This window comes from Oncorhynchus mykiss, chromosome 7, assembly GCF_057628025.1.
Source record: "Oncorhynchus mykiss isolate SJ-2025 chromosome 7, ASM5762802v1, whole genome shotgun sequence".
NCBI lineage: Eukaryota > Metazoa > Chordata > Actinopteri > Salmoniformes > Salmonidae > Oncorhynchus > Oncorhynchus mykiss.
In genome coordinates, this window is record NC_143028.1 from 53,027,182 (window position 1) to 53,044,632 (window position 17,451).

At 44.2% G+C, this 17,451-nt stretch overlaps 1 protein-coding gene across 3 annotated transcripts in view; it reads right to left on the reverse strand.

Moving 5' to 3' along the window:
- LOC110528074 (dual serine/threonine and tyrosine protein kinase) overlaps positions 1-17,451 on the reverse strand; it is a 28,102-nt gene that overhangs the window by 6,754 nt on the left and 3,897 nt on the right. For all 3 annotated transcript variants that reach the window (XM_021609871.3, XM_036983632.2, XM_090241305.1), the window contains 6 exons: positions 13,450-13,859; positions 3,276-3,770; positions 2,881-3,076; positions 1,706-1,944; positions 1,328-1,411; positions 1,001-1,177 (listed from right to left, as the gene is read on the reverse strand). In XM_021609871.3, coding sequence (XP_021465546.3) covers positions 1,001-1,177; positions 1,328-1,411; positions 1,706-1,944; positions 2,881-3,076; positions 3,276-3,770; positions 13,450-13,859 — 1,601 coding nt within the window. The remainder of the gene's footprint in view (positions 1-1,000; positions 1,178-1,327; positions 1,412-1,705; positions 1,945-2,880; positions 3,077-3,275; positions 3,771-13,449; positions 13,860-17,451) is intronic.

Genomic DNA, 17,451 nt, shown 5'->3' on the forward strand with positions numbered 1-17,451 from the left:
AAAATCTCAAATTTGGACTCATCAGACCAATGGACATATTACCACCAGTCTAATGTCCATTGCTCGTGTTTCTTGGCCCAAGCCAGTCTTTTCTTCTTATTGGTGTCCTTTAATAGTGGTTTCTTTGCAGCAATTTGACCATGAAGGCCTGATTCACGCAGTCTCCTCTGAACAGTTGATGTTGAGATGTGTCTGTTATTTGGGCTGCAATCTGAGGTGCAGTTAACTCTAATTAACTTATCCTCTGCAGCAGAGATAACTCTGGGTCTTCCATTCCTGTGGCTGTTCTCATGAGAGCCAGTTTCATCATAGCGCTTGGTGGTTTTTGTGATTGCACTTGAAGAAACAGTTCTTGAAATGTTCCGGATTGACTGACCTTCATATCTTAAAGTGTCTTCATGTCTGTCGTTTCTATTTGCTTATTTGAGCTTTTCTTACCATAATATGGACTTGATCTTTTACCAAATAGGGCTATCTTCTGTAAACCACAATTACCTTGTCACAACACAACTGACTGGTGCAAATGCATTAAGGAAAGAAATTCCACAAATGTACTTTAAACAAGGCACACCTGTTAAATTAAATGCATTCCAGGTGACTACCTAATGAATCTAGTTGAGAGAATGCAAAGCTGTCATCAAGGCAGCTATATATCAAATATATTTAGATTTGTTTAACACTTTTTTGGTTACTACATCATTCATAGTTTTGATGTCTTCACTATTATTCTACAATATAAAAAATAGTAATAATAAAAAAACCCTGGAATGAGTAGGTGTCCAAACTTTTGACTGGTACTGTATATCATTATTACAAACAGAGACTGGTTGAAAGAAGGTCATTGATAAGGTCATTTCAAACCGTTTTTCCCGCTGGGAAAGAAAAAAGTAGCCAAGACCAAACCTGATTGGATGAAGAGTGCAATAGAGAAGAGGGCACCTTATGGAGTGTGAAGGTGCATAAAAAGATTAGCTGAAGCCGGGTTTGGAGTGCGGTGTACCTGTCGCAGGGAGCCAGCGAAGGCATCATGGGAGCTGTTGAGTCGGGTTCTGAACTGGGAACAGATACTCTTAGCCAGCTTGGCAGCACTCAAGCTCTCTATGGCATCCTGGGCCACCTTCCTCTTCCACTCTGTAGTGATGCCAGGAGGGTTCACAAACGTTATCCTCTGAATGATCTACATTGGGGAGGAGAGAAAGAGAAGGAGAGGAGAGAGAGACAGAGAGAGAGAATACACAAGAAATAAATCAAGGTTCAAATCAATGTGTTGTTATTGCAAAGCCCTACAATTGAAGTAGATTCCTGATGCTCGACTGGGAATGGTTACCTGTTTGATCTGCTCCCAGACGAGTCTCGTAACAGATGATCCTGAATGGAAGGTCACCTCCACGTGATAGGCAGCGTTAAGGATCTGACCGGGACGGGAAGTGAGATGGAGAGAACAGAACATGATGTTATCATTTACATTTATTCACTTGTCTTTTATTCTGTCTTTTTCATTGTCTTTTGAGGAATCAGTCTATTGAATTAATCTCAAACATCTGATGGTATTTGGACATCTTATCAATGATATGGTCAACATAATGTAGTACAGAGAAATAGAAAAGGCATTTCTGAACAAAACAAGCTTAATTTGACATGGTTGACATACAGTATATCAATTATGGAAGAGTATACTGTACAATCATACTGTACAATCACACACCTGTTTGAGGTGGTTGGAGGTGACATTGTGGACAGATGACTCCATGTTGGACTTCTCCAGGCTGTTTAGACAGCGCTCCAGGGTTCCTACAAAGCTCTCCCTCAGGTAATCCACAGAGCTGATCAGCTTGTTGGCCACCGCCTGGTTCAACCTCACAACTATCAGCTCCTGGATCTGGTGGATGCAAGACTTGATGTCCTTTGAGGTAACAGGCTCTCCGTTGGTCGCCACTATGACGTCTGTGAGGTCAGAGAGAGAGAGAAAGATAATGTAGGTTGGTTACAGGCCACTACCATGCAAACCTCATGCTGTGACTGAGTTCATGCTATGGCGTTATAGTGTGGTTATGTTGATTGCATGGCTAGTTTCGACATTTTACAAGTAGGCTAAATGGTATTTTGTAAACTGTCAAGAGAAATGTGTGATCAGTGTGAACACTGAAGAAATGACACTTTGCTACAATGTAAAGTAGTGAGTGTACAGCTTGTATAACAGTGTAAATTTGCTGTCCCCTCAAAATAACTCAACACACAGCCGTTAATGTCTAAACCGCTGGCAACAAAAGTGAGTACATCCCTAAGTGAAAATGCCCAATTAGCCATTTTCCCTCCCCGGTGTCATGTGACTCGTTAGTGTTACAAGGTCTCAGGTGTAAATGGGGAGCAGGTGTGTTAAATTTGGTGTCATCACTCTCACACTCCCTCATACTGACTGGTCACTGGAAGTTCAACATGGCACCTCATGACAAAGAACTCTGAGGATCTGAAAAAAATAATTGTTGCTCTACATAAAGATGGCCTGGACTATAAGAAGATTGCCAAGACCCTGAAACTGAGCAGCAGCATGGTGGCTGAAAAATGAAATGGGAGTTCAAGAGGAGAGTGAAACAATGGAAAATGAAAACGACTGTTTTCAAAGTGCCAAGCAATAAGAGGAAGGATTTAAGGGGTGGTGAAGGTTCTAATTCTAAAAGGAAGGATTTAAGGGGTGGTGAAGGTTCTAATTCTAAGAGGAAGGATTTAAGGGGTGGTGAAGGTTCTAATTCTAAGAGGAAGGATTTAAGGGGTGGTGAAGGTTCTAATTCTAAGAGGAAGGATTTTTACTATAGTATGCCATGATCTCAGAGACATTTTACAGTATCAGTCTTTAGACTTGACCTTTGACAGACAGTGTACCTGTGAACTCCAGGTTGGCAGCATCCTCTAGCAGCTGCTCCTTCATGCTGCTCAGCGTCTCCACGATCATCTCTTTCATCTCCTCCTGCTTGCGGTTGGCGATGGCCATCAGGGAGATGAACAGCTCGCCCTCCTTCTCCCGTGTGTACTCCAGCCGCCGCGGCGTAATCTGCAAGTCCCTCTGCATGTCAAATGCCTGCAGCCGGGGAGAGGAGGAAAAGTATGTCTTTGCCACCACTACCACTACATAGTCAGAGTAATTTCTCCCTACTGTAATTATGCCTTCAAATTAAACAAGTTTCAGTTATACATTTTGTGACGCTATACAGATTTTATTTGATTAGCTAATTGATTGGCTGACTATTTCTCCCAGACACAGCTGTCCCCCTACTGACCTGGTTGATGAAGAGGTCAAGGCAACGGCAGTGCACCCCATTGAGCAAGTTCGCAACCTCCACCTGCTGGTTGTGGAGCACCTGGCGGGCAAAGGTCACCAGGAGGCGGTGCAGCCTCTCAAAGGTCTCCCCCAGGACACTCTGGGGCTTGACGGCCGGGCTAGGCGTCTGAGAGGGGGCTCCGCAGGAACAGTTCCCCACCGGAGTGCTGAGGAAGCCCAGGGACAGCAGCTGCTTGTAGAGGGGGCTCCTCTCCCTCTCTAGGCGCCGGCTGGGCTCGGGTGATGCCTCGGGCGGAGTCGCAGGGATACGGACGAAGCAGATGGGGAAGAGGAGCATCTCTTTGACTTTCCTTAGCTCGGCCACCTGTTCGTCAGTGAGGGTGTCCTGGTTGAGGGCGTAGAGCATGATGGGAACCGCGTTACGCGTACAGTCCTCTAGGGCCTCCTCAATGGGCTGGACACTGGGGCATGGCACCACCATGATTTTCGCCTCCTGACAGAGCAGGGAATATATTTTAATCATTGAAATGGTCATAGCAGCACTCATCAACACTTATATAAATGTTGTGGAAACATAAAACACCTACAGGTAACTGGCAAAATAAAGGAAACACTAGACTGGGTGTTTCATATCGTCTGGAAAAGGGATCTCCTCACTGACGACAGAGATGGCCGCCTCGCTTCGCGTTCCTAGGAAACTAAGCAGTATTTTGTTTTGTTTTTGTTTTTGTATTATTTCTTACATTGTTACCCCAGGTAATTTTAGGTTTTATTACATACAGTCGGGAGGAACTATTGGATATAAGAGCAACGTCAACTCACCAACATTACGATCAGGAATACGACTTTCCCGAAGCGGATCCTCTGTTTGGCCTAACACCCAGAACAATGGATCGGATCCCAGCCGGCGACCCAAAACAACGACGCCGTAGAAGGGGCAGATGGAGCGGTCTTCTGGTCAGGCTCCGTAGACGGGCAAGTCGCGCACCACTCCCGAGCATACTACTCGCCAATGTCCAGTCTCTTGACAACAAGGTAGACAGAATCCGAGCAAGGGTAGCATTCCAGAGAGACATCCGAGACTGTAACGTTCTTTGTTTCACGGAAACATGGCTCAATCGAGACACGCTATCTGAGTCAGTACAGCCACCTGGTTTCTTCACACATCACGCCGACAGCAACAAGCATCTCTCAGGTAAGAAGAAGGGCGGGGAGGTATGCCTTATGATTAACGAGACGTGGTGTGATCATAACAACATACAGGAACTCAAGTCCTTCTGTTTGACCTGACTTAGAACTCCTCACAATCAAATGCCGACCGCATTATCTACCAAGAGAATTCTCTTCCATCATAATCACAGTTGGGTATATTACACCCCAAGCAGACACATCGACGGCCCTGAAAGAACTTCATTGGACTCTATGTAAACTGGAAACCACATATCCTGAGGCTGCATTTATTGTAGCTGGGGATTTTAACAAGGCTAATCTGAAAACAAGGCTCCCCAAATTCTATCAGCATATCGATTGTGCTACCAGGGCTGGAAAAACCCTAGACCACTGTTATTCTAACTTCCGCGACGCATATAAGGCCCTCCCCGCCATCCTTTCGGAAAAGCTGACCACGACTCCATTTTGTTGCTACCAGCCTATAGACAGACACTAAAACAGGAAGCACCCGCGCCCAGGTCCGGTCAACGCTGGTCAAACCAATCTGATTCCACGCTTCAAGATTGCTTTGATCACGTGGACTGGGATATGTTCCGCATTGCGGCGAACAACATTGACGAATATGCTGATTCGGTGTGCGAGTTTATTAACAAGTGCATCGGTGATGTTGTACCCACAGCGTCTATTAAAACATTCCCCAACCAGAAACTGTGGATTGATGGCAGTATTCGCGCAAAACAACTTTTTTGCTCGCTTTGAGGACAATACAGTGCCACTGACACGGCCCGCTACCAAAACCTGCGGGCTCTCCTTCACTGTAGCCAACATGAGTAAAACATTTAAAACGGGTTAACCCTCGCAAGGCTGCAGGCCCAGTTGGCATCCCCGGCTGCGTCCTCAGAGCATACGCAGACCAGCTGTCTGGTGTGTTTACAGTCATATTCAATCAATCCTTATCCCAGTCTGCTGTCCCCACATGCTTCAAGAGGGCCACCATTGTTCCTGTTCCCAAGAAAGCTAAGGTAACTGAGCTAAATGACTACCGCCCTGTAGCACTCACTTCCGTCATCATGAAGTACTTTGAGAGACTAGTCAAGAATCATATCACCTCCACCCTACCTGACACCCTAGACCTACTACAATTTGCTTACCGCCCCAATAGGTCCACAGACGACGCAATCGACATCACACTGCCCTAACCCACCTGGACAAGAGGAATACCTATGTAAGAATGCTGTTCATCGACTACAGCTCAGCATTTAACACCATAGTACCCTCCAAACTCGTCATCAAGCTCGAGACCCTGGGTCTCGACCCCGCCCTGTGCAACTGGGTCCTGGATTTCCTGACGGGCCGCCCCCAGGTGGTGAGGGTAGGTAACAACATCTCCACCCCGCTGATCCTCAACACTGGGTCCCCACAAGGGTGCGTTCTCAGCCCTCTCCTGTACTCCCTGTTCACCCACGACTGCGTGGCCATGCACGCCTCCAACTCAATCATCAAGTTTGCGGACGACACAACAGTGGTAGGCTTGATTACCAACAACAATGAGACGACCTACAGGGAGGAGGTGAGGGCCCTCGGAGTGTGGTGTCAGAAAAATAACCTCACACTCAATGTCAACAAAACAAAGGAGATGATAGTGGACTTCATGAAACAGCAGAGGGAGCAGCCCCCTATCTACATTGACGGGACAGTAGTGGAGAGGGTGGAGAGTTAAGTTCCTCGGCGTATACATCACGGACAAACTGAAATGGTCCACTCACACAAACAGTGTGGTGAAGAAGGCGCAGCAGAGCCTCTTCAATCTCAGGAAGCTGAAGAAATTTGGCTTGTCACCAAAAGCACTCACAAACTTTTACAGATGCACAACCGAGAGCATCCTGTCGGGCTGTATGGTACGGCAGCTACTCCGCCCATAACCGTAAGGCTCTCCGGAGGGTAGTGAGGTCTGCACAACGCATCACCGGGTGCAAACTACCTGCCCTCCGGGACACCTACACCACCCGATGTCACAGGAAGGCCAAAAAGATCATCAAGGACAACAACCACCCGAGCCACTGCATGTTCACCCCACTATCATCCAGAAGGCGAGGTCAGTACAGGTGCATCAAAGCTGGGACCGAGAGACTGAAAAACAGCTTCTATCTCAAGGCCATCAGACTGTTAAACAGCCACCACTAACACAGAGAGACTGCTGCCTACATACAGATTCAAATCATTGGCCACTTTAATAATGGAAAAATGTATGTAATCAATTTATCACTAGCCACTTTATATTATAGAATGTTTACTTACCCTACATTAATCATGTCATATGTATATACTGTACGCTATACCATCTACTGCATCTTGTCATCGTTATGTAATGTATCACTAGCCACTTTAAACAATGCCGCTTTATATGTTTTCACACCCTACTTTACTCATCTCATATGTATATACTGTACTCTATACCATCTACTGCATCTTGCCTATGCCATTCTGCCAACACTCATTTATATATTTTTATGTACATATTCTTATTAATTCCTTTACACTTGTGTGTATAAGGTAGTTGTGAAATTGTTACTTGTTAGATATTACTGCATGGTCGGAACTAGAAGCACAAGCATTTCGCTACACTTGCATTAACACCTGCTAACCATGTGTGTGTGACAAATACATTTGATTTTGCATCTTTTGAGCAGTTAGTACAAAAGTTCAATATTCTTAGATCCCCTTTCTTTAGATACCTGCAATTGCATAGATTTTATCTTCATACACTAATCACTTCCCATCACACCTACCTAGATTATATATTTGTAAAGTGAATCAAAAAGGGGGCATAAGCTTGATCTATATATTAAACTAGCACAATCTGGATTCCCTGAACTCTCTTAAGAACCAATGGGAAGAGTATTTAGGTGAACAACCTTCAGATGAAATTTGGCAGAATATGCTTGCGCGAATACATTTTTCATCTATATGTCTAAGACATGATGTAATTCAATTTAAGATAGTTAAATCGGCTGCATTGTTCAAAGGCTAAATAATCCAAGATTAGACCAGAAATAGATCTCACTCGTGACTGATATAAGCAAACTCCTGATACTTTATTACACATGTTTTGGACATGTCCGAAATCAACAGATTTATGGATATCAATTTTTGAGAGACCTGTGAAACCTTCTGCCTTTATTGCATTTTGGGAGTGGCACCACTGGAGGCCCCTCTAAACAGTTATATTGAGTGGCACCACTAGAGGCCCCTCTAAACAGTTCTATTGAGTGGCACCACTAGAGGCCCCTCTAAACAGTTCTATTGAGTGGCACCACTGGAGGCCCCTCTAAACAGTTCTATTGAGTGGCACCACTGGAGGCCCCTCTAAACAGTTATATTGAGTGGCACCACTGGAGGCCCCTCTAAACAGTTCTATTGAGTGGCACCACTAGAGGCCCCTCTAAACAGTTCTATTGAGTGGCACCACTAGAGGCCCCTCTAAACAGTTATATTGAGTGGCACCACTAGAGGCCCCTCTAAACAGTTCTATTGAGTGGCACCACTGGAGGCCCCTCTAAACAGTTCTATTGAGTGGCACCACTGGAGGCCCCTCTAAACAGTTATATTGAGTGGCACCACTGGAGGCCCCTCTAAACAGTTCTATTGAGTGGCACCACTAGAGGCCCCTCTAAACAGTTCTATTGAGTGGCACCACTAGAGGCCCCTCTAAACAGTTATATTGAGTGGCACCACTAGAGGCCCCTCTAAACAGTTCTATTGAGTGGCACCACTAGAGGCCCCTCTAAACAGTTCTATTGAGTGGCACCACTGGAGGCCCCTCTAAACAGTTATATTGAGTGGCACCACTGGAGGCCCCTCTAAACAGTTCTATTGAGTGGCACCACTAGAGGCCCCTCTAAACAGTTCTATTGAGTGGCACCACTAGAGGCCCCTCTAAACAGTTATATTGAGTGGCACCACTAGAGGCCCCTCTAAACAGTTCTATTGAGTGGCACCACTAGAGGCCCCTCTAAACAGTTCTATTGAGTGGCACCACTGGAGGCCCCTCTAAACAGTTCTATTGAGTGGCACCACTGGAGGCCCCTCTAAACAGTTATATTGAGTGGCACCACTGGAGGCCCCTCTAAACAGTTATATTGAGTGGCACCACTGGAGGCCCCTCTAAACAGTTCTATTGAGTGGCACCACTGGAGGCCCCTCTAAACAGTTCTATTGAGTGGCACCACTGGAGGCCCCTCTAAACAGTTCTATTGAGTGGCACCACTGGAGGCCCCTCTAAACAGTTCTATTGAGTGGCACCACTGGAGGCCCCTCTAAACAGTTATATGGCAACATGCTGGCATGTACTACTCTTCTAGCTAGACGTCTTCTACTATTTAAGTGGAAAGATCGGTTCCCTCTTACTTTTAACCATTGCATAACTTCCTTTATCCAACATCTCAAGCTAGAGAAAATATGCTACTCCATTAGGGGATCTGCAATTACATTTTATAATATCTGACAACCTTTCCCATCTTTTCTAGAAGACTTGGACCCAGCTAATTTCACAAGTCCATAAACCAACCCAAATAGAATTTGTATCACTATTTTTACTCTTTGTTTTATAATATCTTTGTTATTTTTTAAAACTATTTGATTATATTACTCACTGTATATTATGCCTGCTTTAAGTCTGGTTTTGGAGTTGGGCTCTGTTAAAGCATGGGGGGGGGTTGGATTTGATAGGGGATCCGTGTGCATTTTGCCCTCTACCTGTTCTGTCTGTGTTATCTGTATAATCATGAAAAATGCCTAAATAATAATAATAATACAACATGTGTTAATTGGGCGTTGGGCCACCACAAGCCGCCAGAACAGATTCAATGCACCTTGGCATACATTCTACAAGTGTCTGGACCTCTATTGTAGGGATGTGATACCATTCTTCCACGAGAAATACCATAATTTGCTGTTTTGTTGATGGTGGTGAAAAACTGTCTCAGGAGCCACTCCAGAATTCTTATAGGTGTTCAATGTGGTTGAGATCTGGTGACTGAGACGGCCATGGCATATGGTTTACATAATTTTCATGCTCATCTAACCATTCAGTGACCACTCGTGCCCTGTGGATGGGGGCATTGTCATCCTGGAAGAGACCACTCCCATCAGGATAGAAATGATTCACCATAGGTTGAAAGTGACCACTCTGAATGGTTGTGTATTTATTGGTGTTTACCTTACCCTCTAAGGGTAAGGAAAATGAATCCCACACCATACAAGAGCAACCAGAACCCTCATTTACTCAAGTGTTTCCTTTATTTTGGCAGTTACCTGTATCAACAAAAGTATAATTCTCTTGCATGAGAAATGTCCTTACACTTGTTTTTGTTCTGTTTTTTTTAAGTAAAAATATTCCTAGGTTGAGTAAACATGCAGGGTAGTTAGTACACAATATTTCTCCAATCCTCATTGGCCCCCACATATACTACTACCAGTCACATTATTGTTTTTCTAACTGGGACAAAACTCAGACGCAGTATGTGCTGCCAGTGCCATCCCCCATAAACACAAACACAGACCTGTCTGGTCATGGGAAAGGGTATGGGAGGGCAACAGAAAACCAAGCAAGAAAACATTTTCACTCCACGTTTGATGAATTACACAGTAACAGCCACAGAAATAGAACGAGAGGGCGTGCGAGGGAAAGAGGAAGAGAAATGGAGGGTGGGGGGCAGACTGTAAAAGAGCGAGAGAGAGAAATGACTAACACAGCCACACAAAAGAGACAGTCAGTCCCGTCTCCAAGAAACAACAGCGTTGGCCAACTGAGCAGTCTCTTCAGAACAAAGATAGCCTGCAAACATTTCTTCACAACCAATCAAAATAAATAGAATGTTTAAATTGCCCTAATGCAGTCAATTTCCAAATGTAGTCCAGCTGCTGAATATCTACGGGATATTTTGAAGACTATTTTATCACCCTTCTGGGTAAATCCATGTGAATTCTATCACTTTTTGACAGCACCCCTTTTGATTTACACTTCCCCAGTGTAGAAGTGGTCAGAAAGGGACTTTTTGGACCTGAATGCCAAAACATTAAAGAGATAAAGGTGCAAAAAGTTGACCTATTTTGCATACGAGACATCCGTATCGTCAACACTGGAAAAGATAAACGGTTAAGATGGATATCATTTAAAAGCTTACAAACAGCCCTGTCAAACTATTTTATAATTACTTGAAAAATGTGTTAATAAAACATAACCTTTTCTAACCTTTAACGTCAACCATCTACAAACACGTGAACTCAGATGTTTTTATATTCTCATACCCGTATTTTCCGTCATCGGAGGTTGTGTTGTGCTCGCCATCGGTTCAGACGCAAAATGCTCTGGAATACAGGGTGGATGTCATGTTTTGGCTGATAAACGTATTCAAATGGGAATAACATTGACATTTCAACTTTTGTATCACAAAGATGGTTGGAGGTCCACAAATCAGAGAATGTTGACTTGAATGGGAATATCTGTTGTTTTAAATTATATACTGTCAAATCTCCATAAGAAACCTATTGAAATCATAGAAAATATAGATCATAGAATAGACATGACCATTTAAGTTGACATTTGACGTGGGTGGACTGGCAGCCATGTCAATACAATGTCCATTTCAAGTGTGCCAGCTAAATTGCAGTGGTCTAATGGGATAGAATTCATAGAATGGACCTATTTCTATGATTGAAATTACCCCCACCCTGTATTCGAGAGCATGTTGTGCCTCAACCAATGGCAGGTACAACAAAAAAACTCATCATGTAAAGTAGCTACAACATGTGTAAAACCGGAGTTTACACGTGTTTAGATGACAATAAAATTCAAAAAATATATTAAATAGTTTGACAACCCTGTTTGTAAGATTTTAAATGATATCAAACTCAACCGTTTATCTTTTCCAGTGATGAAGACATGGATGTCTCCTGGTATGGTGGGTATGCAAAATGGGTCAACTTTGACCACCTTTATCCAAAGTCCAAAAAGTCACTTTCTGACCACTTCTTGCAAACATGTATGGAAAGTTGTGTTTGAATCAAAAAAGGTTGCTGGTTCAAATACGGGAACCGACAAGGAGAGAAAATCTGTTGCAGTACCCTTGTGCAAGGCACTTAACCCCAATTGTTCCACAATGGCGACCCTGGCTGTGACCCCACTCCCTGCGGGTGTTTCAGGTGTAGTTGGGATATGCAACAAAAAAAAAAAACATTCCAGCAACAGGACAAATATAAGCACCCCTCAAGTATTATTATTATTATTATTATTATTATTATTATTATTATTATTATTAAGGGAGGCTGTCAAAAAGTGATTGAAATCAAATGGATTAACCCCTATATCAGACAATAATGGACGGTTGCAACCCACAATCTGCATATCTAAGCAATAATTTTTTATTCTCAGTCGAAAACATTCTTTAGATATAGAAACACATCTAGGCTATATGAACTTGTGGCAGACTTATGTCGGGGAGGTTATCTGAGAAATGCATCCATACATAGGTTGGCACTATCCCAGTCATGTGTGTCACTGTGTGGCTAACCTGGGGAGAGTGGGGAGTCCAGAGGAGGGTAATTAACGAGTTAACCCTTTTATCTCCTGGCCTCCCAAAACAGGGCGCTCTGATTCTGCCATGGCTGTGTGAATGTCACAGTAGGCTGAGAGCTGCTTCCCTGCCTGCCAGCCTCTAGCCCCCCTGAGGAAACAGCAGCAGCTAGCTGCAGCTCTTTGAACTGCTGCTCTGACTACATTATTAAATACACCACAGCCTAGCCTACCCAACCTGGCACATGCGTTTGCATTATCATGACAAGATGAATCAGGTTGACAAGCGTCAGAAACGTTACATACAAGCCAGAATTGTACAGCTTCTCAGGTAAAGTGTCGTTAATCATTGAGTAAACAAGAACAGGAAAAATAAGATGGGTAAGGGAGCATTCCACTTCATAAGATTGATTTCATGTGTGAGTAATCACATAGGTCATCACATATTGACTTACACTGGCTCCGTCACTACTCCATTTATACTCAGAATCCTGCCTCGCCAATTTAACACAAAAGAGACAAAACCTAAGGGCAGGGCAACCTGATATCAGCTTTTTGTTCTCCAAATAAGAAGCTTACGATCATAATGAATTTGGCAAAACACAGGGGAGAAAAAAAACAGACAGCAAATTATGACATGGGCTAATAAGCAGTGCCCTGCTGGAAGGATCCAGTCGTAACCATGGCAACTTCCTCATCGCAGTGAAGGGTTTAACTTTGGAAGTGTTTTCCTTATGTGCCCCGGTCATGTGAATCGCACCAGACCAGGGCCATTACATAAGGTGAGGGTGGGCGGGGGGGCGAGCGGCCTATAAGGCAGTGCAGGCAGGGCCTAGCTAACGCATACGTCTCAGCGCTGTCTGGAGCCTGGCTTCCATGGCGACCAGCTAAGCGATGCCTTTGTTTGAAGAATTAAGCACCACTTTTCTCGACCCGCACGTGACAACAAGCAAGCACAGTGCAATCCACACACCAAGGCATGTTAGTCAGCCGAGCAAGATGGGCTGTGTCTGTCCACCTGGTAGAGGAGTCCACTAGTCTTCTGTAAGTAACCTCTGGTACCAGAGGGAAAGCTCAGACTAACATGGGGACTGATCTACTCTGTGCAGTAACCTTTGTGTGCTATTAATGTTACCAGCCTGGAGAGGACGATGAAAAACAAGTCTGCCATTCGAGTTCCCATAAGAGAGAGAACTAACATATCATCAGTGAGATGACAGTATCATCAATCAAAGCCAAAAACTCAAAAGACTCACTCTCATGAGAGCCAACGAATCAGGCATTTATCAAATCAATACTGTAACGTCAATGAGCATACCAATAAGTAAAAAGGACCTTTGACCATTTCTCCTGTAGGCTTACATTGCAAATACATAACAAAAGACTCCCACCACCGGAATCCTCCTCGCATATGCAAATGTAGGTGTACCTGTAGCAGAGGGTGGTGCAGGGTGATCTCCAGCTCAGCCAGCCTGTGGGCGGGGTCTTCACACTCCTCCTGGATCTCCAGGTCCTCCCGGGGAACCGTATCCCAGCGCCCACAGTGGGCCGCCAGCTGGTGCACCAGCTCATACTGGCCGGGCAGCGCCAGGCTGAGTCGCGTCTGGCGCCCGTGGGTGAAGCACAGCTTTCTCCTCTTGCAGGAGGTGCCCTGGACGCCATCGCAGGCCTCGCCCGCCTCAGGCCCCAGGGGCAAGAGCCGCTCCCCCAGCAGGCAGTTGAGCAGCTGGTAGCGCGCGGCACAGTCCTGACCAAGTACCACGATGTAGAGGACGCTGCCCACGTTGCTTTGCAGGAACTCCTCCTCATGCCGGGGGAAGGAGATGCAGCTCAGCTGGCCTAAGAGAAGGGACAACAACATATGGGTGTATAGAAGGGAATCAAATCAAATGTTATTTGTCACATACACATGGTTAGCAGATGTTAATGCGAGTGTAGCGAAATGCTTGTGCTTCTAGTTCCGACAATGCAGTTATAACCAACGAGTAATCTAACCTAACAATTCCTAACAGGGAACAGGGAATAGTAATGGTGGGGGGAGGGCTTGAGTTGTTATCCCTCTCCCTTCTGGAGGGGTAAGGAAGCCTTTATCTTCAGGTATTAGGCCTAGTAAAAATCTGCATACGTTGATAATACAATGTAATAACAACATCTAATATCCCACTTTGAATGTGTGCAAATTCCAACGGATTGGCTTGCAATAGAGAAATAACGGAACCTGTTGCATCTCTTTGTCTCTGCACTTCTGGCATAGGAAAGGTCAGAGGGAGAATCTATTGTGTTTACTTCAAAGCCCCTCCTTAAGCCCTTGTCTGTTATCTCCTGACCCATCTCTGTGGCAACCCATACATCCTGGTTCATCATTAGGTGGAAAATACAGTGCGTTCGGAAAGTATTCAGACCCCTTGACTTTTTCCACTTTGTTACGTTACAGCCTTATTCGAAAAATGATTCAATAGTTTCCCCCCTCAATCTACACACAATAGCCCAAAATGACAAAGCAAAAACAGGTTTTAAGAAATGTTTTCATTTACATAAGCATTCAGACCCTTTACTCAGTACTTTGTTGAAGCACTTTAAGCAGCTATTACAGCCTGGAGTTTTCTTGGGTATGATGCTACAAGCTTGGCACACCTGTATTTGGGGAGTTTCTCCCATTCTTCTCTGCAGATCCTCTCAAGCTCTGTCATGTTGGAGGAGCATTCCAGCACAGCCATTTTCAGGTCTCTCCAGAGAGGTTATATTGGGTTCAAGTACAGGCTCTGACTGGGCCACTCAAGGACATTTACAGACTTGTCCTGAAGCCCCTCCTGTGTTGTCTTGGCTGTGAACTTAGGGTCATTGTCTTGTTGGAAGATGATCCCTCACCCCAGTCTGAGGACATGAGTGCTCTGGAGCAGGTTTTCATCAAGGATCTCTCTGTACTTTGCTCCGTTCATCTTTCCCTCGATCCTGACTAGTCTCCCAGTCCCTGCCGCTGAAATACATCCCCACAGCATGATGCTGCCACCACCACGCTTCACAGTATGGATGGTGCCAGGTCTCCTCCAGACATGATGCTTGCAATTCAGGCCAAAGAGTTCAATCTTGGTTTCATCAGACCAGAGAATGTTATTTCTCATGGTCTGAGAGTCTTTAGGTATCTTTTCGCAAACTCCAAGCGGGCTGTCATGTGCTTTTTTACTGAGGAGTGGCTTCCGTCTGGCCACTCTACCATAAAGGCCTGATTGGTGGGAGTGCTGCAGAGATGGTTGTCCTTCTGGAAGGTTCTCCCATCTCCACAGAGGAACTGTGTCAGAGTTACCATCGGGTTCTTGGTCACCTCCCTGACCAAGGCCCTTCTCCCCCGATTGCTCAGTTTGGCCAGGCAGCCAGCTCTAGGAAGAGTATTGGTGGTTCCAACCTTCTTCCATTTAAGAATGATGGAGGCCACTGTTCTTGGGGACCTTCAATGCTCCAGAAATGTTTTGGTACTTTTCCCCAGATCTGTGCCTCGACACAATCCTGTCTTGGAGCTCTACAGACAATTCCTTCGATCTCATTGGTAGGTTTTTGCTCTGACATGCGCTGTCAACTGCGGGACCTTATATAGACAGGTGTGTGCCTTTCCAAATCATGTTCAATCAATTGAATTTTACCACAGGTGAACTCCAATCAAGTTGTAGAAACATCTCAAGGATGATCAATGGAAACAGGATTCACCTGAGCTCAATTTCAAGTCTCATAGCAAAGGGTCTGAATTAGAGGTCGACCGATTGTGATTTTTCAACGCCTATACCGATTATTGGAGGACCAAAAAAAAAAAAAGCTGATACCGATTAATCGGCCAATTTTTTATTTTTTATTTGTAATAATGACAATTACAACAATACTGAATGAACACTTATTTTAACTTAATATAATACATCAATAAAAATCTATTTAGCCTCAAATAAGTAATGAAACATGTTCTATTTGGTTTAAATAATGCAAAAACAAAGTGTTGGAGAAGTAAAAGTGCAATATGTGCCATGTAAAAAAGCTAACGTTTGAGTTCCTTGCTCAGAACATGAGAACATATGAGAGTTGGTGGTTCCTTTTAACATGTGACTTCCATATTCCAAGGTAAGAGGTTTTAGGTTGTAGTTAATATAGTATTTATATGACTATTTCTCTCTATACCATTTGTATTTCATATACCTTTGTCTATTGGATGTTCTTATAGGCACTTTAGTATTGCCAGTGTAACAGTATAGCTTCCGTCCCTCTTCTCGCCACTACCTGGGTTCGAACCAGGAACGCATCGACAACAGCCACACTCGAAGCATCGTTACCCATCGCTCCACAAAAGCCGTGGCCCTTGCAGAGCAAGGGGAATAACTACTCCAAGTCTCAGAGCAAGTGACGTTTGAAACGCTATTAGCGTGCACCACGCTAACTAGCTAGCCATTTCACATCGGTTACACCAGCCATTAGGCTGATAGGCTTGAAGTCATAAATAGCGCTGTGCTTGCGAAGAGCTGCTGGCAAAACGCACAAAAGTGCTGTTTGAATTAATTCTTACGAGAATGCTGCTGCCTACCAACGCTCAGTCAGACTGCTCTATCAAATCATAGACTTAATTATAACATGATAACACACAGAAATACGAGCCTTTGGTCATTAATATGGTCGAATCCAGAAACAAAACGTTTATTATTTCAGTGAAATACGGAACCATTATTTATTTTATCGAACGGGTGGCAACCCTGAGTCTAAATATTCTTGTTACATTGCACAACCTTCAATGTTATGTCATAATTATGTAAAATTCTGGCAAATTAGAACGCAATGAGCCAGGCTGCCCAAACTGTTGCATATACCCTGACACTGCGTGCACCTGGTTAATATTGCCTGCTAACCTGGATTTCTTTTAGCTAAATATGCAGGTTTAAAATATGTACTTCTGTGTATTGATTTTAAGAAAGGCATGTGTTTATGGTTAGGTACAGTCGTCCAACGATTGTGCTTTTTTCGCAAATGCACTTCTGTTAAATCATCCCCCAGCGTTATATGCCAAGCAGGACACGCTAGATAAACTAGTAATATCATCAACCATGTGTGATAACTAGTGATTATGATTGATTGATTGTTTTTTATAAGTTTAATGCTAGCTAGCAACTTACCTTGGCTTCTACTGCATTTGCGTAACAGGCAGGCTCCTCGTGGAGTGCAATGAGAGGCAGGTGGTTAGAGCATTGGACTAGTTAACTGTAATGTTGCAAGGATGGATCCCCCGAGCTGACAAGGTGAAAATCTGTTGTTCTGCCCCTGAACAAGGCAGTTAACCCACCGTTCCTAGGCCGTCATTGAAAATAAGAATGTGTTCTTAGCTGACTTGCCTGGTTATATAAAAGGTATAAAAAAAATGTTTTTATAAAATCGGCGCCCAAAAATACTGATTGTTAATTCA